Source organism: Lithobates pipiens, unplaced genomic scaffold (assembly GCF_037356315.1).
Source record: "Lithobates pipiens isolate NorthernLeopardFrog02 unplaced genomic scaffold, aLitPip1_a1.2 Scaffold_30, whole genome shotgun sequence".
NCBI lineage: Eukaryota > Metazoa > Chordata > Amphibia > Anura > Ranidae > Lithobates > Lithobates pipiens.
This window is the reverse complement of record NW_027507791.1, coordinates 59,855,150-59,877,438: the sequence shown is the minus strand read 5'-3', so window position 1 is coordinate 59,877,438 and position 22,289 is coordinate 59,855,150. Positions and strand designations below refer to the sequence as shown.

The 22,289-nt window shown below is 43.8% G+C and overlaps 1 protein-coding gene across 1 annotated transcript in view; it reads left to right on the top strand.

Annotated features, from left to right (window-relative positions):
- Positions 1 to 1,282: 1,282 nt before the first annotated feature.
- LOC143942898 (SLAM family member 9-like) overlaps positions 1,283 to 22,289 on the top strand; it is a 39,465-nt gene continuing 18,458 nt past the window's right edge. Inside the window, exon 1 of the mRNA XM_077464309.1 lies at positions 1,283 to 1,408. Coding sequence (XP_077320435.1) covers positions 1,345 to 1,408 — 64 coding nt within the window. The 5' untranslated portion in view covers positions 1,283 to 1,344. The remainder of the gene's footprint in view (positions 1,409 to 22,289) is intronic.

Genomic DNA, 22,289 nt, shown 5'->3' with positions numbered 1-22,289 from the left:
ATGACACCACCAAGCTTCTAATTCACTCCCTGGTCATCTGTCGCCTCGATTACTGCAACTCCCTCATCATTGGATTATCTTTACATAGACTATTCCCCCTTCAGGCCATAATGAATGCCGCTGCCAGACTCATCCACCTTACCAGCCATTCAGTGTCCTCCACCCCTCTCTGCCAATCCCTCCACTGGCTTCCACTCACCCAACAAATAAAATTCAAAGTACTAACAATAATTTGCAAAGCCATCCATAACTCTGCCCCTAGTTACATCACTAAACTAGTCCCAAAATACTAACCAAGGCGCTCTCTTCGGTCATCCCAAGACCTCCTGCTCTCTAGCTCCCTTGTCACCTCCTCCCATGCTCGCCTCCAGGATTTCTCCAGAGCTTCTCCCATCCTTTGGAACTCCCTACCCCAATATGTCCGACTGTCCCCTAATCTATCCATCTTTAGATGATCCCTGAAAACCCTTCTCTTCAAAGAAGCCTATCCTGCTTCTAACTAACACTGTTTTACTTCCTCCATCAGCTCATCCCCCCCACAGCTATTACCTTTTGTATCAATTGCCCCTTCCTTTTTAGATTGTAAGCTCTAACAAGCAGGGCCCTCTGATTCCTCTTGTACCAAATTGTAATGTAAATGTAATGTCTGCCCTCATGTTGTAAAGCGCTGAGCAAACTGTTGGCGCTATATAAAACCTGTATAATAATAATAATGTTTGTCCGTCCTCTCTTCCACTACCTCTATTCTTGTTAACAAGTGCCCCAAGTCTACTCTAAGCATGTTAATATCTGCTTTAATTGCATTTTCTAATCTCAGAAGCATATCCATCATGTCTCCTTTTGTTGGCATTTGATCATTTGCCCTTTGTTTATCAACTTTACTTTTTTCTAGTCCACTCTCTCTTGTTAATTCGTCTCTAGATTGGTCTGGTGTGTCCCACGCCTGCTATCCCCACCTCTTAAAGGGGACATACAGGTATGCCCACTCGCCCACTGCTGCCATTGTGCCGACGTATATCGGCATCCAGCGGTCGGCAAGTGGTTAGAAGCCCATCACCAGCCAAACTTAGATTACAGTTGACATTTTCAGACTATAAGAAAATGTTGAAATCTGAAGAATTAAAGACTGCATCTTGTCAAATGAGTTTTGTTTTGTTACCTGTTAAAATATCTGTTTATGATACATGCAGTCCACTCCACCTAAGACATCAGTAGTTGTGGTTTCACACGTCTTCTAAAATAATTTCAACTGCGCAGAAACTGCGGTTTTCATGCACGACATTACATTTTGCAGTAATTTCTCTTGCTTTGTTTCCTTCAGTATCACACTCCATTCTACAGACAATGAAGAAACATCTACCTGAATGCTTCTTGGTCCTTTCAGTATTTCCTTCTCTACTTCTTACAGGTCAGTACACCGTACAGAGCTCTTCATTCATCCCTGACCCCCCTTCCTCACTACAAATTTCCTATAGTACAGAGCACCCCCTCCACCCCTCATTACACAGAGTTTCCCCCACCTCCCTCTTCCCCCAGTACACAGAGCCCCCCTTCTACCTACCCCCCCCCCCCCAGTACAGAGTTCCCCATGTATATAGTGCCCCTAGTGGATAGAGCTCCCCCAGTAAATAGAGCTCTTCCGGTACTCAAACCCACAGTACATAGACAAGTAAAAAGAATTGAAAGGACAAATGAATGTCCGCAAAAAGATAGCAGTAAGGAGGATCAACAACAGTCTATCAAAAATTAGTAAATGCTTTATTGAGAGTAGAAATATCAATGATTAGATCCACCATAGGTATATTACCATAATAGTGGAAACATCCCCCCCGTGCACCCATTTTAAAACACAAACACAGAATATGGTGCCACAACCCAGGCCCCACACATACACTTTCATACAAGGCCTGTTAGGAAGGAATTGGTACTGCTTTCCAAAATAAGTCCAGTATGTAATACTAGTCATGAATCTTCCAAAGTGCCACACTACACACCTTGCATGTCCATGGTTGGGACTTGTGCGATAATTGTGTAGATAGGTTGTACTCACAGATGTATTTATCACACAGGGCTGATAAATAGGCGTATCCGAGATTAATTATACAGCATACACATACCAGCATTTAGCAAATACAAGGAGCTCACAGTTTACCAGTATTCATGTAGCATAAAGGTATATATTTGTTCAATAGATATAGAGCAGTTCAGTCCTGAAAGATATAATGATAACTGACTGCTGACATACTATGTATGTTTTAAAGGAACTTGGCAGTCCAATACTTGCTCCAAAACTCCATTTGGTAAACAGATAAAAAGAGGGGATTTGTTGCCCAAAGGCGCTCACCACTCCAGGGTAGTAGCTGCATAGACCCCCTCCAGTACACAGAGCCCCCCTATTACAGAGAGCTCCCCCCAGTATATAGAGCCTTTCCAGTACACAGAGCCCCCACCCAATACACAGAGCCCCCCAGTACACAGAATCCCCTCCAGTACTCAGAGCTGGTAAACTGCAATATTGCTTTTGTGTTTAGATATTATTATGTATTGTACATACAATCAGAATTAGTGCCTGAATCTGTCTTGATATCAGTCCCCTGTCATATTGTGCATAGTGGCACTCACAGAAATGAAGAACTGAAGGGGAAACACTAGGACCCAATTAGAATATAATGCATGCATGTGTATATATATATATATATATATATATATATATATATATATATATATATATATATATATATATATATATATATATATATATATATATATATATATGTGTGTGTGTGTGTGTGTGTGTGTGTGTGTGTAGCACTGACCCCCGAAGGAGCTGCTGGTTTTATTGGGCTTACCGTTACCTTCTTGACTGCTTCTCCGTCTAGGGTTTCCTGTGATAGATGGCCCAAAGAAAGATGGAAACTGACACTGAATCATCTTTTGGGTTATTTATTTGAAGTAGAAACAGAGTCTCTCAGTTTAGGGTAGAGGGTTAGGAGTAAGTTCAGGTACTTTTGACTGCAAAAATGGGAATCGTTTCACAGCTGGATACTACAACCCCCGGATAGACCTCCTCTCACTAGGCCTAGCAGCCGGCAGGGTGTTAAATAAAGCAAAGTCTCTGCCACAGACTTGAGTGTAGAATGCTTGAGAAAGTCTCTGCCACAGACTTGAGTGTAGAATGCTTGAGAAAGTCTCTGCCACAGACTTGAGTGTAACCGAGGGACATAGACAAATTTAAAGTGCTATCATACGGTACCAGTATCTTTCAGCCAGTCCAGCGATACCGTATGAGTGTAGATCCATGAAGTGTCCTTCAACTGAGTCTCCAGACTCCTTCAGAGAAGCCAGCCTTGCGCAAGGCCTTCTCCTGAAGAGTCCTCCCCTGGGGCTTCTCCAGTTGCTGGACCTCTCCCTTAGACTAGACACACCGGAACACCTTTGAATCAATTCAGGACTGTACCTGCAGTTGCGTCGCCTCGGGCTAGCCAGCCCCGAGACGTGGAAATGTATGGTTCCGCACCCCAGGCGAGGAGGGCCATGGGGGCTGATCAGGAGGACCAGAACCAAGCAGACAGAAAATATTCTCTGGAACGGAAAACCCTGAAGCATGTGATGTCAGCACCTTAAATACCACCTCCCAGAATGCACAGCAGAAAAACACTCCCACTGGGCTGGTTCAGAAAGAAACGTGGCATTCAATACACCCAACTAGACTGCGTTCTCACACTTGCTGGTGGTGACAGCGACACCTACGGTCAAGGAGAACCCAGTGCAACCCTGGCACTGAAACCATAATTTAGCAGAATTAGCCAAAACAGTCTATTCCCCCCTAGATGAAAGCTTGCTTAATATAGGATTTTCTTTACCCCTTGCTCACACCTACTCCGCCACTCTCTCATACCATTTCTCTGTACTTCCAATAACACTCACTCCCACCACTCCATTCATCACACAACAGTTTCTTATACTTATTCCCACCATCACACCTTTCCCTTCACTTATTTATACCTCCCATTTTTTATACCCCATCTTCCATATTTTCTCAATTTTTTTTAAGAGCTCCTTGCTTAATATATGACTTCCTCTCCTTAAGGATCACAGTTTCCATGCTCTGTACCCAGTCCTTACTAGAAGGAGGGTTAGGGGGCTGCCACCTATGAGCAATAAGCTTCCTTGCCTGAAAGAGGCATCTCAGGATTGCTGAAAGGGCAATAAAATCCAACACCTCCCTCCAATATCGATAAAGTTTTGGACATCTCCAGAACATATGGATAAGGTTTCCCCCTGACCTGCCACATCTAGGGCAGGAATCATCCTTTCTTCGGCTGAACCAAAATAGCTTTTGTGGCGTATAATAGGCCTTATAGAGTAAAAATAGATGTGACATCTTCTGAGGTGGGGACAACAATACCCATGGGGCCAGTTCCAAGATCCTTACCCATTGTAATTCCAATATAGCTCCCACGTCCTTTTCCCATTTCTTCCTGTGGGACCTAACTTGCATCCTTTCCCGAATCCCTTTATGTATGAATGGATACATTTTGGATATTAAGCCTTTCCGAGAGTTGATTTTAATAATATTCTGTAGTACCGTAATATTACTCCATTCTATTGACCTTCCTTTAAACTGTTCTGTCAATGCATGTCTTATCTGTAAATATCTAAAGAAAAGATTTATTAGGGATTGAAAACTGGTCTCTTAGTTCCTGAAACTGAGAGGATTTTAGTTCCATCTTGGAAGACCTGGGAGAGAAACTTTAGCCCCCGTCTTTTTTTTTCTATTCTCTAATTCTCCCCAATTTCTGCACCTCACCCAGCTTTCTATTTCCCCATAAAGGGAAGCATTCTGTAAAGCCCCCATATCTCATAATTTTTTTTGCGGCATCCCATTAAGTCAAGAGTGGGCAGCCTCCGCAGGAAGCTCCCTGCCTCCAGGGCCTCCACCACTGAGCTATGCAACGAACCACATAACAGAATCTTTGGAAGATTTAACTTTAAAAAAACATACAGCACATGCTTATCAGGAGCCAGCGCTACATATATATATATATATATATATATATATATATATACAGTCTCTCACAAAAGTAGTGAGTACACCCCTCACATTTTTGTAAATATTTTATTCTATCATTTCATGTGACAACACTGAAGAAATTACACTTTGCTACAAGTAGTGAGTGTACAGCTTGTATAACAGTGTAAATTTGATGGCCCCTCAAAATAACTCAACACACAGCCATTAATTTCTAAACCACTGGCAACAAAAGTGCCTACACCCCTAAGAGAAAATTTCCAAATTGGACCCAATTAGCCATTTTTCCTCCCCGGTGTCATGTGACTCATTAGTGTTACAAGGTCTCACGTGTGAATGGGGAGCAGGTGTGTTAAATTTGGTGTTAATCGCTCACTGGAAGTTCAACATGGCACCTCATGGCAAAGAACTCTCTGAGGATCTGAAAAAAGAATTGTTGCTCTACATAAAGACAGCTTAGGCTATAAGAAGATTGCCAAGACCCTGAAACTGAGCTGCAGCATGGTGGCCAAGACCATACAGCAGTTTAATAGTATAGGTTCCACTCAGAACAGGCCTCGTCATGGTCAACCAAAGAAGTTGAGTGCACGTGCTCAGCATCATATATAGAGGTTGTCTTTGGGAAAAAGAGGTATGAGTGCTCCCGGAATTGCTGCAGAGGTTGAAGGGGTGGGGTGTCAGCCTGTAAGTGCTCCCTTCAATAGCCGGTAGTCAATAGCTGCCCTTGCGTCATATTTGGTCCGTCGGACCAGCATATAGACTAATGGTTTTCCCGTTAGGAATTGAGTCCGTCGGACAGATTTGAAACATGTTCTATTTCTTGGTCCATCTGATTTTTTTTAAGAAAAACGATCGGACTATCCCACACATGATTCGACTATCCGACAAAATGATTCCGTTGGACCTATTCTGCCGGAAAGCCAAAGAAGTTGAGTGCACATGCTCAGCATCATATATAGAGGTTGTCTTTGGGAAAAAGAGGTATGAGTGCTCCCAGCATTGCTGCAGAGGTTGAAGGGGTGGGGGGTCAGCCTGTAAGTGCTCAGACCATAAGCCGCACACTGCATAAAATTGGTCTGCATGGCTGTTGTCCCAGAAGAAAGCTTCTTCTAAAGATGATGCACAAGAAAGCCTGCGAACAGTTTGCTGAAGACAAGCAGAATAAGGACATGTCCTGTGGTCTGATGGGACCAAGATAAACTTATTTGGTTCAGATGGTGTCAAGCATGTGTTGTGACAAACAGGTGAGGAGTACAAAGACAAGTGTGTCTTGCCTACAGTCAAACATAGTGGTGGGAGTGTCATGGTCTGGGGCTGAATGAGGGCTGCCGACACTGGGGAGCTACAGTTCATTGAGGGAACCATGAATGCCAACATGTACTGTGACATACTGAAGCAGAGCATGATCCCCTCCCTTGGGAAACTGAGCACGCATGTGTATCCCCATAGCAAGTGGCTTTCTTTGGGGGCACTCAGCAAAGAGAAGGAGCCAGGAGCACCAGCGGGAGAACCCAGAAGAGGAGGATTGGGGCTGCTCTGTGCAAAACTATTACACAGAGCAGGTGAATATAACATGTTTGTTATTAAAAATGATTGCCTATAAAGTAACTTCTGTGGCTAAGCAAGTTGGAGGAATAACAGAGTGAAAAAAAAAGGAAGAAATGAGCAAATAAGGCAAAGTGGTAAAGGTGCCTGAGAGTATTCTGTCATATATTTATGAACATTCAAAAGAAAGCTGTAACAGACTGCAGTTTAAGGCACATACAAAACCAAACTGAGGAACAGTATATACTTGAGCCTATGCACTATTACATGAACTAAACATACTGCATTGACTGTGTAAATCTGTTTAGAAGAGTTCGGGTACTACTGAGTGAACAGAATATATCCTAGAGACTTTGAAACCCTGTATTTGTTCTGGCACACCGACCCAGACAGGGGGATTCCTATGTGCAGGGCTTTAAACTGCACACTGGGTGCTGTGGGTGGCTTGTGATTGGGAGCAGTAATTGAGGTACAAAGGAATAGACGGAAACGTGTAATAGAAAGATGAAAAAGGGAACAAAAAAGTGGTGAAGTACAGGAGAGCAATCTGAAGAGTGCGGTATTAAGTTGTGGTTGAAATTGCATATGAAAGTAAATTAAGGAATGCTAAATAAATTTGAAAATAAGCATATCAAATGGACTGATTAGAAAAGACCCTTGCATACCCATACCTGCCCTAGTCTGTCGCCTAAACTGGAAATACCTTTGAGTGTGCTGCAATATACTAGCTAACTGTGAAGTATGTGCAGTTAAAAACGCAATGAATGTGTGAGCCATAAAACAATTAACTCACGGCCTTGTATATAAAAGTATAATCTTTGAGTGGTATATAAACTGAACAAAACTGGAAACTATAAGGAATTTGCTGATACGTCTCAGGCCGAGTACACACGACTGGACTTTCCGGCAGAAAAGGTCAGACGGTTTTACCGACGGACTTTCGACTGAGTTATAACGGACTTCCGAACAAATGGACTTGCACACACACAAACAGACTAAAGTCCGTTATTATGAACGCGATGACGTACGACGGGACTAGAAAAGGAAGTTCAATAGCCAGTAGCCAATAGCTGCCCTTGCGTCGTATTTGGTCCGTCGGACCAGCATACAGACGAATGGTTTTCCCGACAGGAATTGAGTCCGTCGGACAGATTTGAAACATGTTCTATTTCTAGGTCCGTCTGAATTTTTTTAAGAAAAACGATCGGACTATCCCACACATGATTCGACTATCCGACAAAATGATTCCGTTGGACCTATTCTGACAGAAAGTCCAGTTGGGTGTACGCGGCATCAGAGGCAACTTAAATACGCAGAGGGACTAATTGAACTGTTTGATGAGTATATAACCCACAGATCTATTGGGACAACTGGGGTCCCCCCCCCCCCTCCATTCCCTTACCTTTTCTTTTTTGAGGAGCTTACGGCCTCCAATAAGCTCTGAAACAGCTCTACACAGCTGATTACTGAACACTATTCTGTTTATCCCAACCTCAATGCATTAATGGTCCAGGGAATCTCAGAAGCAGTAGAGGTGTGGATCCTCTCTAGAAGACATTGAATGATTATATGAAAGTGTTCTCTTTACTGCCTATCTGGAAAACTGTTGGAAGAAAGGGCAAGAGAAGAACCCTGAAAAGAACTAGAGAGAGAAGACATAAGTTATACATTGGGAACCACACTGGTTTTGCATATTGGATGCCTAAAGATGTCGGTAAGAAGTAACCACCGTTTAAAAGAGAAATCAATCTTGGGAAAAAACACTAAATAAAAACACAAGTATGAGAGGCAGAACCTTAAAAGGGACTGAGCCCAAAACCCCAAAGGAGAGCTTGAATATGAGCATGATCCAGAAATACTTAACAAAAGAGGGAAGTCCAAAAAGTCCGGGATCTGAAAAACAACAATAGGTGAATAAAGAAAAGAAAAAGACCCCGGGAAAAAGAAAGGAGAAACACAGGATAAACCTAGAACAGATACTATGACGGAAAGTGAAAGTGGGCAGGAGGACAAAATCTAGACCCCTTAAAAAACAACTGTAAACACAGATATAGATCCCTCTGCTATGAAAATAGGTAGAAAATAATTAAACCATGACAACAATAAATTTTTTGACTTACAACATACGAGGGCTAAATACACAAACAAAAAGGCATCAAATTTTGAAAGAGATTGAGCATTATAGGCCCGGGGTGGTCTTTTTTCAAGAGACATACCTATCCCATGAAAAGAATGTGAAGCTATATTCTCAACAATTTCCAACGTGGTACTATGGGGATTCGATGACAAATAAGGCAAAGGGGGTAGCAATTAGAATAGGTAGAGGGGTTTGGATTTTTGTGGAGAATAGATTAACCGACCCAGAGGGAAGATTTCTCTTCCTAAAGGGCAAGTTGCTAGAAAATAGCAAATAGCAAATACATACTGTCTCAATAGAAGTCCAACAGGCTATTTGAGTGAAGTCCTGGGAAGGCTGTTGGAATTCAAAAAAGGGAAAGGGATCATGGTGGGAGATTTGAACTTTTGTATGGATGCGAAACAAGATAGTAAGTCCTGTACACAGGGGACGAGGAATGCTCAGTTAAATGCAATAAAACAGAAATTACATCATTATCAGTTAGTAGATGTGTGGAGAATACAACATCCCAGGATACGGGACTATACGTTCTACTCCCTTGGGCAGGGGACATATACTAGGATCGATTATTGGTTGATTGAACATAGGATACTAGATATGGTAATATCACAAATATAGAAATAAACACACTATTAGACCATGCACCAAAGACCATGAAAATAAAGATACCAGCCCAGAGACAGGTGTACTCATGGAGGTTAAACAAGGATCTTCTAGAAAAAAGGTGAAAAGATAATAAAAAAGTAGTTAGAACAATACTTCAGTTTAAATGAAACCAATGAGATTGCAGAGAATACCTTGTGGGAGGCCCACAAAGCCTATATAAGGGGAATCCTGATTTCATTGGGAGCCAGGAAAAAGAAGGAAAGAACAAAAAAGAGGGAAAAACTAATAGAAGAAATATATCTACTAGAGCAAGGGCATAAAAAATATAGAGGGCAAATTCAGGCACTGTCTCAAGTACTGGTAATAAAGAGGGATGAATTAAAAGAACTATTAGAACAGGAAATGAGAAAAACTTTCAACAAAATTTCAAAAGAAAGATATCAATAGGGAAATAAAAATAGCAAATGCTTGGCAAGGATGTTAAGGAAAACAAAAATCAATAAACTTTATAGAAAAAACAAAAAAGGGGAAATGATTTATAACACAAAGGATATAGCGATGGTCTTTCAAGACTTTTATGAGCTATTATACTCAGTTAATCAGAAAGGACAACAGGAAGTAGAGAAAAAAAGAGACAAAGAATATTTGAAAAAAAGCTAAGATCCTCCAGATAATGGAGGAAAGAACAATTTCTCTTGAAACACCTATAACAGCAGAGGAGATCAACCAGGTATTAAGAATCAGCACCAGGTAAAAGCCTAGGGCCAGGTGGCTTTACGATGTCTTATCTAAAAATTTTAAGGAACTTTGACCCCAAAAATTTGCAAATACATGAATTGATTGGGAACGAGGTATGAGTTGAGTAAAGAAGCCTTATTGGCAACAATTACAATTATTCCAAAAGAAGGCAAATATAGTAACATGTCTTCAAATTATAGACCTATATCACTGTTAAATACGGACACAAAATTGTTTGCGAAAGTACTAGCAACAAGGATGAAAGATCTAATGCCTGAACTAGTTCACCCTGACCAAGTAGGTTTCGCCCCAGGTAGAGAAAGGGGGGGACAATTGTGTAAAAACGCTCCTATTACTTCAAAAAATAAGAGAGGGGAGGATCCCCGGTCTACTTCTGTCTACTGATGCCGAAAAGACATTCGACAGAGTAGACTGGGGATGCATGATGAACACATTGGAAGGTATGGGTATAGGCCCAAGGATGATGCAGTGGATACAAACATTATATAAAGGCCCCACAGCAACTATAAAAGTGAATGGAACATTGTCAACTCCATTTAAAATGTACAACGAGATGAGACAGAGATGCCCCCTGTCTCCACTATTGTTTGTGCTGGCGCTGGAACCCCTTTTGGCGATGATACGGGGCAACACGGATAAAGGGGGCTTCAAGGTCGGAGAAGATGAGCATAAATTAGATGAATTTGCAGATGATATATTATTTTATATATGAAACCCCCAAATCTCAATGCCTAACCTCTTGAAAGTACTAAAGGAATATGGAGATCTTTCTAATTTTAAGATTAATCCTGGTAAATCCGAGATATTAAATATAAACGTGAATCAAAAAGATTAACACAGTTTACAGGAAGAGTTCCCGTTTCCATGGAGGAAGATGGAAATAAAGTACCTAGGGATAAAACTAAAGGCATCTCTGGGGAAAATATACCAAACAAACTATTTTCCATTGTTGGAGGAAATAAAAATAGAAATACAGAGAATAGCGGCACAACCCCTATCATAAATAGGCCCATATACATACCTCCCAGCATATTTTAGAGCAGGGATATGCAATTATCAGACCTCCAAAATAAGAATAGAATGGGCTAAATTGAATAATGAGAAAAGGTGGGTAAAGATTGAGCACATAATGGCTAACATACAATTAGGTAGAAATATATAGACACCACCACAATATAGGGCACTGGGAGAAAATACACATACACTGACACGGATTGTATTTAGGCTTTGGGAACTATTACACAAGCAAAATAAATGGGAATATAATTCACCATTGATGACACTAAAGGAAAATAATTATTTTGCACAAGGAAAAAGTGCGATAGGTGGGAACTGGATTACAAAAGAAAGCGCACAACTACGAGATATAACACAAGAGGGAAAAATTTGTTCACGTCAAGAATTAACAAATAAAAAAGATGTGATGGAGATTAATGAATGGAGGTACTTCCAGCTCAAGCATTTTGTAGCAGCACTTCCATACCCGATAAGAGAGGGTGATGATCTTACAACATTTGAGTGATTATGTACCATCAAAAAAGTATATCTCGGATTAAAAAAAATCCTCATGGAAGTAGAGGGGCTGGAAATCCCAACATATTAAAAAAAGTGGGAGAGGGAATTGGGGAAGCGAGGAAAGAACCAAGAAGTTGGAAGAATTCTGAGACTTGTCCATGGATCATCAGTAAATATTGGAGTAGTGGAAATTAATTAAAGTGCATAACTAGGTGGTATAGAGCCTCAGATATTTTAAAGTATAAAATGGGACAAACAATGGAGTATTGGCGAGTAGGGATGAGCTTCGTGTTCGAGTCGAACCCATGTTCGACTCGAAAATCGTCTGTTCGTCCGTTCGGCGAATTCCGAACATTATGGGGTGTTCGCGCCAAATTCGAGTGGATTGCTGGCTGATGCATTGCATTGCTGGCTGATGATTGGCCAAGCATACACTATGACCCAGTTATGGCTCAGGGGGTTTAGTACATGCCCCACACTATATAAGGCCGTCTGCGCGGTGGCGTTGTGTAGTGTGTTGCGGTGGCAGAGAGAGATAGACGGAGAGACAGTGTGATTTAATTTCATTTGAAGCTGTTGCAAATACAGTCGGTGTATTGTGCCACCTGCACAGTGTACACCTAAAGCTACCCCAATTTCTAGTGTTCTGCTGATCCTATACCACAGGCAGGGAGCTGAAGCAATTAAAGTCGATGTATTGTGCCACCTGCACAGTGTAACCTAAAGCTACCCCAATTTCTGCTGTTCTGCTGATTCTATATCACAGGCAGGCAGCTGCAGCAATTACAGTCGGTGTATTGTGCCACCTGCACAGTGTACGCCTAAAGCTACCCCAATTGCTGGTGTTCTGCTGATCCTATACCACAGGCAGGCAGCTGCAGCAATTACAGTCGGTGTATTGTGCCACCTGCACAGTGTATGCCTAAAGCTACCTCAATTGCTGGTGTTCTGCTGATCCTATCCGCAGGCAGCTGTAGCAATTACAGTCGGTGTATTGTGCCATCTGCACAGTTTACACCTAAAGCTCCCCCAATTGCTGCTGTTCTGCTGATCCTATCCTGCAGGCAGCTGCAGTAATTACAGTCAGTATACTGTGTCATCTGCACAGTGTGCACTTAAAGCTACCCCAATTGCTGGTGTTCTACTGATCCTATACTACAGGCAGGCAGCTGCAGCAATTACAGTCTCTGTATTGTGCCACCTGCACAGTGTACACCTAAAGCTACCCCAATTGCTGGTGTTCTGCTGATCCTATACCATAGGCAGGCAGCTGCAGCAATTACAGTCTCTGTATTGTGCCACCTGCACAGTGTACACCTAAAGCTACCCCAATTGCTGGTGTTCTGCTGATCCTATACCATAGGCAGGCAGCTGCAGCAATTACAGTCGGTGTATTTGCCACCTGCACAGTGTACAGCTAAAGCTACCCCAATTGCTGATGTTCTGCTGATCCTATATTACAGGCAGGCAGCTGAAGCAATTACAGTCGATGTATTGTGCTACCTGAACAGTGTATGCCTAATGCTACTCCAATTGCTGGTGTTCTGCTGATCCTATACTACAGGCAGGCAGCTGTAGCAATTACAGTCAGTGTATTGTGACACCTGCACAGTGTACATCTAAAGCTACCCCAATTTCTAGTGTTCTGCTGATCCTATACCACAGGCAGGGAGCTGCAGCAATTAAAGTCGATGTATTGTGCCACCTGCACAGTGTAACCTAAAGCTACCCCAATTTCTGCTGTTCTGCTGATCCTATACCACAGGCAGGCAGCTGCAGCAATTACAGTCGGTGTATTGTGCCATCTGCACAGTGTATGCCTAAAGCTACCCCAATTGCTGGTGTTCTGCTGATCCTATACCACAAGCAGGCAGCTGCAGCAATTACAGTCGGTGTATTGTTCCACCTGCACAGTGTACACCTAAAGCTACCCCAGTTGCTGGTGTTCTGCTGATCCTATACCATAGGCAGGCAGCTGCAGAAATTACAGTCAGTGTATTGTGCCACCTGCACAGTGTACAGCTAAAGCTACCCCAATTGCTGATGTTCTGCTGATCCTATACTACAGGCAGGCAGCTGAAGCAATTACAGTCGATGTATTGTGCTACCTGAACAGTGTATGCCTAATGCTACTCCAATTGCTGGTGTTCTGCTGATCCTATACTACAGGCAGGCAGCTGTAGCAATTACAGTCAGTGTATTGTGACACCTGCACAGTGTACACCTAAAGCTACCCCAATTTCTAGTGTTCTGCTGATCCTATACCACAGGCAGGGAGCTGCAGCAATTAAAGTCGATGAATTGTGCTAACTGCACAGTGTAACCTAAAGCTACCCCAATTTCTGCTGTTCTGCTGATCCTATACCACAGGCAGGCAGCTGCAGCAATTACAGTCGGTGTATTGTGGCATCTGCACAGTGTATGCCTAAAGCTACCCCAATTGCTGGTGTTATGCTGATCCTATACTACAGGCAGGCAGCTGTAGCAATTACAGTCAGTATATTGTGCCACCTGCACATTGTACGTCTAAAGCTACCCCAATTGCTGGTGTTCTGCTGATCCTATCCGCAGGCAGCTGTAGCAATTACAGTCGGTGTATTGTGCCATCTGCACAGTGTGAACTTAAAGCTACCCCAATTGCTGGTTTTCAGCTGATCCTATACCGCAGGCAGCTGCAGTAATTACAGTCGATGTACTGTGTCGATCGTCTGCGAAAAAGCTACGCTAATAGCCAGCGAAACTCGTTGACGTCACACCGTGACGCTGGACGAGCCTTGCACTGGTGGAGACTGGGGATGCAGCCTGGATGGCAGAGTGTCCTTTTCCGTAAACCGGCTACAAAGTAGCAAGAAAGTAACTTATCTCTAAACAGGCGATCAGAGCTTTTGTCGGCTCATGTGGAGCATACCCGGTGGACTCTGATTGCTCTGGACTACAGCGCTGATGAAAGTAATTTATTCCTAAACAAGCAACCGGAGCTTCTGACGGCTTATGTGGTGTATACCCAGTGGACCTTGCTAGCTCTGGATTACAGCGCTGATGATATGCCCACTGAGGGAGTTTTGAATGGCTGGATCTCTCCATTCCAATAGAGAATCTGATAATAACATCCTGGAGGTCTGGTAACGTATGGGCAATATATTTGAGCAGTTAAAGCATGCATGCAAATTATCTGAATATTGCGATGTCCATAGATTCAATTTATATCAATAGCCTCCTGGTTCGTTAAGGACAGACTGTCAGCAATAAACTTCCCTTGTGTGGCTTCAGTTATAGCTTGCTAGCAGAAACTGACATTTGCACGGATAAATTTATTGAAACAAAGTAGCAAGGTTTAAACGGAAAACATATTTGAAAGGAACTTGGGCAAATTAATGCCATTGAACGAACTTGCACTTTATATTTATATACAGTAAATGAGTATGGACATTTTGCTATAAATCTAACGATAATCTAGTTAGAATATATGGTAATCAATCCAAGCTGATTGCAACAGAAGCAGCGTAATTAGCCCATCTCTCCCCTTAGCTTGCTGTAGACTGCTGGTTAACCGTATAAAGACAAATTGAGTATTTTTCAATGTCTATTTTTTGATAATATACAATAATTGGTTACAGCAGTCAACAGCAATTGGTCCAGACCAGCGTCATTTTTGTGTTTGTTGTGTATGTTATTTATGTATGTCCTGTGGGTAGTTTGTCTTTTATGGTAAAGGAATTGTCTATCTATATGGATATTCTTTATGAATTGCTCTTGGCTTTTATTAATTGAATTGAATTGAATATCTATGGTTAATAATGAAATTTAATACATTAAAATAAAATATAATATTTGAATGAATTAACCATATCCTGAACTATTTATTGGTGCCCAAAGTAACTTCTTTTGCAGTCCGAGTCTATCGAACTGCGTTTTTTATTTTTTTCTCGATGTACTGTGTCATCTGCACAGTGTGCACTTAAAGCTACCCCAATTGTTGGTGTTCTGCTGATCCTATACCACAGGCAGCTGCAGTAATTACAGTCGTGTACTGTGTCATCTGCACAGTGTGCACTTAAAGCTACCCAAAATGCTGGTGTTCTTCTGTTCCTATACTACAGGCAGGCAGCTGCAGTAATTACAGTCAGTGTATTGTGTCATCTTCACAGTGTGTGCCTAAAGCTACCCCAATTGCTGGTGTTCTTCTGATCCTATACCACAGGCAGGCAGCTGCAGTAATTACAATCCATGTATTGTGTCATCTGCACAGTATGCACATAAAGCTACCCCAATTGCTGGTGTTCTGCTGATCCTATACCGCAGGCAGCTGCAGTAATTACAGTCGGTGTACTGTGACCTCTGCACAGTGTGCACATAAAGCTACCCCAATTGCTGGTGTTCTCATACTAATAATACTACAGGCAGGCAGTTGATTCTGCTAGCTGCAGTATATCAGTATATATGTCCCAGCTTTGTGCGGCTACATCTCCCTGCAGGCCATTAGTATGTCTGGAAGGCCAACAAGGAGTGGCAGACAGTCACAAGCCAATAAAAGAGGGCAAGCAGGCTTTGTGTCTAGAGGCAACAGTGCTGGTCATGGACATGGTGCATCCTCATCAGCACTTGGCCATGGGGCATGCTTGTCCTTATTTTTGGCAGCTGGATTTGTTGAGCCGCAAAATGCCAAAGACTTGGTAGAGTGGATGACCAAGCCGTCCTCAACCTCCTTATCATCTCTCACCCAGGGTACTGGCAAAGCAGCTGTCAACGCGGCCTCTTCCCTCGGCTTAATGGCATCAGTCATTCCTTCCCTAGCCCCACCATGTCCTCCTGAGGAGTCCCCCGAAATTTTTGAGCACAGTGTTGGGTACATGCTCCATGAGGATGCCCAGCGTATTGAAGGCTCTGATGATGATACCCAGCTAGAGGAAGGCAGTAATGTGAGCCCAGAGAGAGGGAATGTCCAAGAAGGACAGCAATCTGGCAGTCATGCTCCCCCAGCTGCAGCATACTGCCAGGTTTGCTCCAGTGATGAAGAGGGAAGGGATGATGAGGTCACTGACTCCATAGGAGAGAGGAGGAGGAGGAGGCACATCTGCAATGAGGCAGGATGCCCTCCAGGGGCCAGCTTAAGGGCAGCACACTGACTGTATCACACCGCAGAGCATTTGCAGGGCACTGCCTCTGTGCATTATTCCAAAAGTTCTTTGGTGTTGGCCTTTTTTGACATGAGTGCATCAGATCACACCACTGCTATTTGCAACATATGTCTCAAGTGTATCTCACGTGGCCAAAATATCAGCCACTTGGGCACCACATGCTTGACCAGACATATGTCGACCTGCCATGCAGTTCATTGGCAAGCATACCTAAAGACCAAAGCGGACCTCTCCTTGCTCCTTATCAGCTAGGATCTCTGACCCCACTATACCTTCAGTCCTCTCTGAAACCTGCACTGAGAGGTATGAAGGTGTAGAATTAGGTGTGTCACAGCCAAGTACTTGCGAGCAATCTGCTAGCAGTACACTGATGTCCGATTGTACCAGGCAAATTTCCCCCCCAGCTGCTTCACCGTCGAAAGAAGTTCACTCCCAGCCATCCACATGCCCAGCAGTTGAATGCTAGCTTGGCTAAATTGCTAGCACTGCAACTTCTGCTTTTTCAGTTGGTAGAATCTGCCCCTTTCCATGTGCTTGCAGAATGTGCGGTTCCTAAACGCCACTTTTTCACATGGAAGGCGATTCTGGCTCTCTACCGGCATGTGGAAGGCAATGTCTTGGACTCGCTGGACAGGGCGGTCAGTGGTAAGGTGCATATTACCATTGACTCATGGTCCAGCAGGCATGGACAGGGATGTTACCTATCTTTGACGGCGCATTGGGTGACTCTTCTGGCAGTTGGGAAGAATACAGGACAAGGTGCAGTAGTATTGGAGGTTGTTCCGGCATCATGCCTCCAAAATGCTACTACTAGTGATTCTGACACACCTCTCTCCTCCACCCCCTCCTATACTTCTTCCTCCATGGACTCTTCCTGTGCTCTGCGTTCAGAACCAGCGGTGCTCCGTAGGCATTCAAGGGGCTACACAAGTACGCAGGCAAAAAGATGTCATGCCTGGTGTGCTTGGGGGACAGGAGCCACACTGGGGCATATATTTTGTCAGCTCTACAGGGGCAGGCTGAGAGGTGGTTGACACCATGCCAGCTTAAGCCAGGAATGGTGGTTTGCAACAATGGCACCAACCTCCTCTCCGCCCTCCAACAGGGACAACTGATGTGCCCTGTGTGGCTCACTTCCTTAACTTGGTGGTGCAGCGGTTCTTGGGCAGGTACCCGGGCTTACAGGATGTCCTGATGCAGGCCACGAAAGTCTGTGTGCATTTTCGCCGATCATATAATGCCAGTGCTCGGCTGGCTGACCTACAAAAGGAATTTAACCTGCCCAAGAACCACCTAATCTATGACATGCCCACCAGGTGTAACTCAACATTGGCCATGCTGCAGTGGCTGCACACACAGCAGAGGGCCATCAATGAGTACCTGTGCGACTACGGCACCAAGACAGGGTCAGGAGAGCTTTGTCTTTTTTTCCCCACGCCAGTGGGCCATGATCAGGGATGCATGCACTGTCCTGTCACCATTTGAGGAGGCCATGAGGATGGTGAGCAGTGACAGTGCATGCATCAGTGACACTGTCACTCTTATCCACCTGTTGGAGCACACGCTGTGTGGAATAATGGACAGGGCACTTGAGGCAGAACAGAGGCAACTGGCTGGCAACCCTCCTTAATCCCCATTACAAGGGTAAGGTTGTGGATCTTATCTTGCCATTGCAGAGGGAGCAGAGGATGAAACATCTTCGGGAGGCCTTGCAGAAAGGTCTGTGCAACGTGTTCCCAGAGAGGTTACAAATTCCTGGTCCTGGACAACGTGTTGCTGAGGCTTCGGTCAATCACAGAAGGAATGGTGGAGAAGGTGGCCGTCTGACCGATGCGTTCAGACAATTTTTTAGTCTGCAGCCCAAAGGTGTGATCGGTTCCAGCAACCATCGCCAGTGTCTGATTTACATGGTGCAGGAATACCTAGGGGCAAGATCAGACTTGGACACCTTTCCCACCGAAAATTCTCTAGGTTACTGGGTCTTGAGGATGGATCACTGGACAGAGCTTCCACAGTATGCAATTGAGTAACTGGCCTGTCCTGCATCCAGCGTTCTTTCGTAACACACATTCAGTGCTGCTGGAGGCTTTGTAACTGATCACAGGGTGCGCCTGTCCACGACTCGATTGATCGACTGACCTTCATAAAAATGAATCATTCTTGGATCACCACCAGCTACCAAGCACCTGATACTGATGTAACCGAATAATTTTTTCTTAAATGTCATGTACCTTCAAGACTGCCTATGCTGATGCTCAGTGACTATCCTGTTATGCTGAGTGACTATGCTCTTCCTCCTCAATGATCATGCTGATAGCTTGGAAGAACATTTTTGGTTCTGGGCACCGCCACCAGTGGCTATGTCCAATTTTTCAGCCCCTGTTTAAAAGGGGCGTGTAATTACAATTTTTGATCCAATACTTTGCAGCAGGGCTCATTCCTGCTCTCCAACTAGAGTTTCTGTGAGGCGTTGCAGTGTTGTGGCACCAGTGCCTAAGGCCCAATTTTTGTGCCCCTGTTCAACAGGTGCATGCAATTACAATTCTTGATATAATAGTTCACAGCAGGGCGTTCCAGCGCCCACCAAGAGTCACTTTGAAGGCTTACAGTGTTGTGGCAACATCAACAACTTAGGCCTAAATTTCTGCAGAGCATATAGGGCAGGCCCCTACTTTCAAACATCCAACTTACAAACGTCTCCTACTTGCAAACGGAAGGAGACAACAGGAAGTGAGATGAAATCTACCCCTAGGAACGGAAATTCTCTCCTGTAAGAGTTGATATGGGAAAAACGTGTCTCCTCTCCACTGATACTTTATCCCAATCCTTGTTTTACTAAAAACCCTACATTTTCAAAGAAAATTGTCATTGGGACAGAAAGTGAGGTTAAATCTTCTGAAGAGGTGCACAGACAGCAAAAAAAAAATGTTACAGGGGTGATAACCTTTCCCTATGTTTTCCAAAAAGCTTTAAAAATGTACCAGTTCAAAATTACAAACAGATTCTACTTAAAAACAAACCCATGCCATTTTTCTCAATGATTTTCATCCTTATTGCCGGGACCAGACATTACACTAAAACTGCAAGCCGTTTTAAATTACTTTTTTCCATTAGAAATGTCATTTTGTGCAGGGACTGTTCTAAACATGGAAAACACGTGCCACTTCACAGGCATACTATAGACACCACCCAGGCACGATATTTAAAGGAATGTTTCACTTTTTTCCCTTTAAGCTTCATTAAAATCAGTGCTCCCAAAAAAAGTCAGTTTTTAAAACTTTTTTTTGCATTACATGTCCCCTGGGGCAGGATCCGGGTCCCCAAACCCTTTTTAGGACAAAAACTTGCATATTAGCCTTTAAAATTAGCACTTTTGATTTCGAACATTCGAGTCACACAAATTTTCAGTCCGTTCGCAGGTTCTGGTGCGAACTGAACCGGAGGGTGTTCGGCTTATCCCTATTGGCGAGGGTGTAAACAAACGGGAACTATGGCCCATATATGGTGGGGTGGCCCTAAGATCAGGCCATATTGGAAGGAAATATTAAGATATATTAAGGAGATCGTGAATATAGATTTGCCTGAGGAACCTTGGACATGTTAATTCCATGGAGTAGATATCCCAATAAAACAATATAGAAATTCGATGATAGCCCAGATGATGAATGCCGCAAAAAGACTGATACCCAAAAAATAGAAAGAAGCAGAAAGCCAAAAAAATTAGAGAATGGTTTGATAAAATAGAAGAGATATATAACATGGAATACCTAGAGGGATTTATAAAGAGATGGGGAAAGGGGAAAAATTTTAAACTGATGAAGAATTACAGTGAGGTAAAAAGCACCTAGAGAAGGGGGGAACAAAATGTCCAAAAGAGGGAGGGAGATAGGGGGCAGGGGGTGGGCAGAAGGGGGGTGGGGTATAATAAAGTGTGTTTAAGCAGAGTTCCAGGCTTTTTGTGTTTATTAAAAGTCAGCAGCTACAAAAAGTGTAGCTGCTGACTTTTAGTAAACAGACACTTACCTGTTCCATGGTCCAGCGAAGTGGCTGAACTGAGCTTCGCTCCTCTCCCCCTCCTCTGCGTTGGTGCCTCCATTGCCACTCTGGGCACCCGGCTGTGACAGCTTTTGGCTTCACGGCCGGGGATGCACGGCACATGCGCGAGTCGCGCTGCACTCCCAGAGTGGACAGGCGATCTCCTGGGACCTGTCATGTGTCCCAGGAGATCGCCTAGAGGGAGGGGCCCCCTAAGGCGAAAGGAGGAGCCGCCTTAGGGGTCCCTGGGCGGAAGGAGGAAGTGGGACAGGAAGTGCTACTCCTAACGAAGCCCCCACTCCCTCCCCCAAAAAATGACATGGCAAATGTGGCATGTAAGGGGGTGAGGAGTGCTTAAAGTGGAAGTTCCACTTTTGAGTGGAACTCTGCTCTAATGTATATACCTATTGGAAGAGAACGTGTTTTGTATATTGAGAAATATTGAAAAAGAAAGATTAAAAAAAAATAAAAAATTGGAAGCTTTACAATCACTTCAATGCTGTAAAGGAAATTAGTAAATTTTGTATTTGCCGGTATATAAGACGACCCGGCATATAAGACGACCCCCTAATTTTACAGGTTTTTAAGATGTTTTGCCCGTTCTCACCGTTTAAGACGACCCCCCCATTCCGAGGCTTCCGATGCTTCATATCCTTCTTCTCCGTTCTTGCTGGAGCCATTTCCTTCTTCCTTCTTGCTGGTGCTGGAACCAATCACGGCGAGCAATGTATTCTATTAATGAATACAAAGCCTGCTTGGATTGGCAGAGGTTGTAACATCATCAGCCCACGCCTCTCTGAATCTCTAAGCCAATCCGAGCAGGCTACTGTGTGTAGCCTGCTCGGATTGGCAGAGGTTGTTACTCCAATCCAAGCAGGCTCTGTATTCATTTGAATACATCGCTCATTGGGATTGGCTCAGTGGTATATACTGTATGTAGCCAAAGCTACATATAGTATTACCGCACATCCAGAAGGCATCCCAGCAGCTGACCCGGCGTATAAGACGACCCCTCCTTTTTGCCCAGTTTTTTTAAGTGTAAAAGGTTGTCTTATACGCCGGAAAATATGGTATTATTGTATTCTATTTTGTATGTATTGCACATTGGACTAATAATGTTTTCATAACATGTTGCATTCTTTCGAGTCCTGGTTACAAATTAGCCTACCTATGTAATGCCCCTTGTTAACATAAAAGTCCAATTGTAATAATAAGGTGACACCTTCCCTTAATGACATCATTAATGCAACTTAAAGCGGTTCTTCACCCTAAAGGGGAAGTTCCGCTAATCTGATCCCTCCCCCCCTCCGTTGCCACAATCGGCACCTTTCAGGGGGGAGGGGGGTGCAGTTACCTAATCCAGGTAACTGCACCCACTTCCGGCCAGACCGCCGCAGACCCCCGCAGACGCCCCCGCAGACGCACCGCCCCCCCCCCCCCCCGTTGTGTTCTGGGAAACACACAGTTCCCAGAGACACAGCGGGGGACCATAAGTGACGCGCAGCGCGACTCACGCATGCGC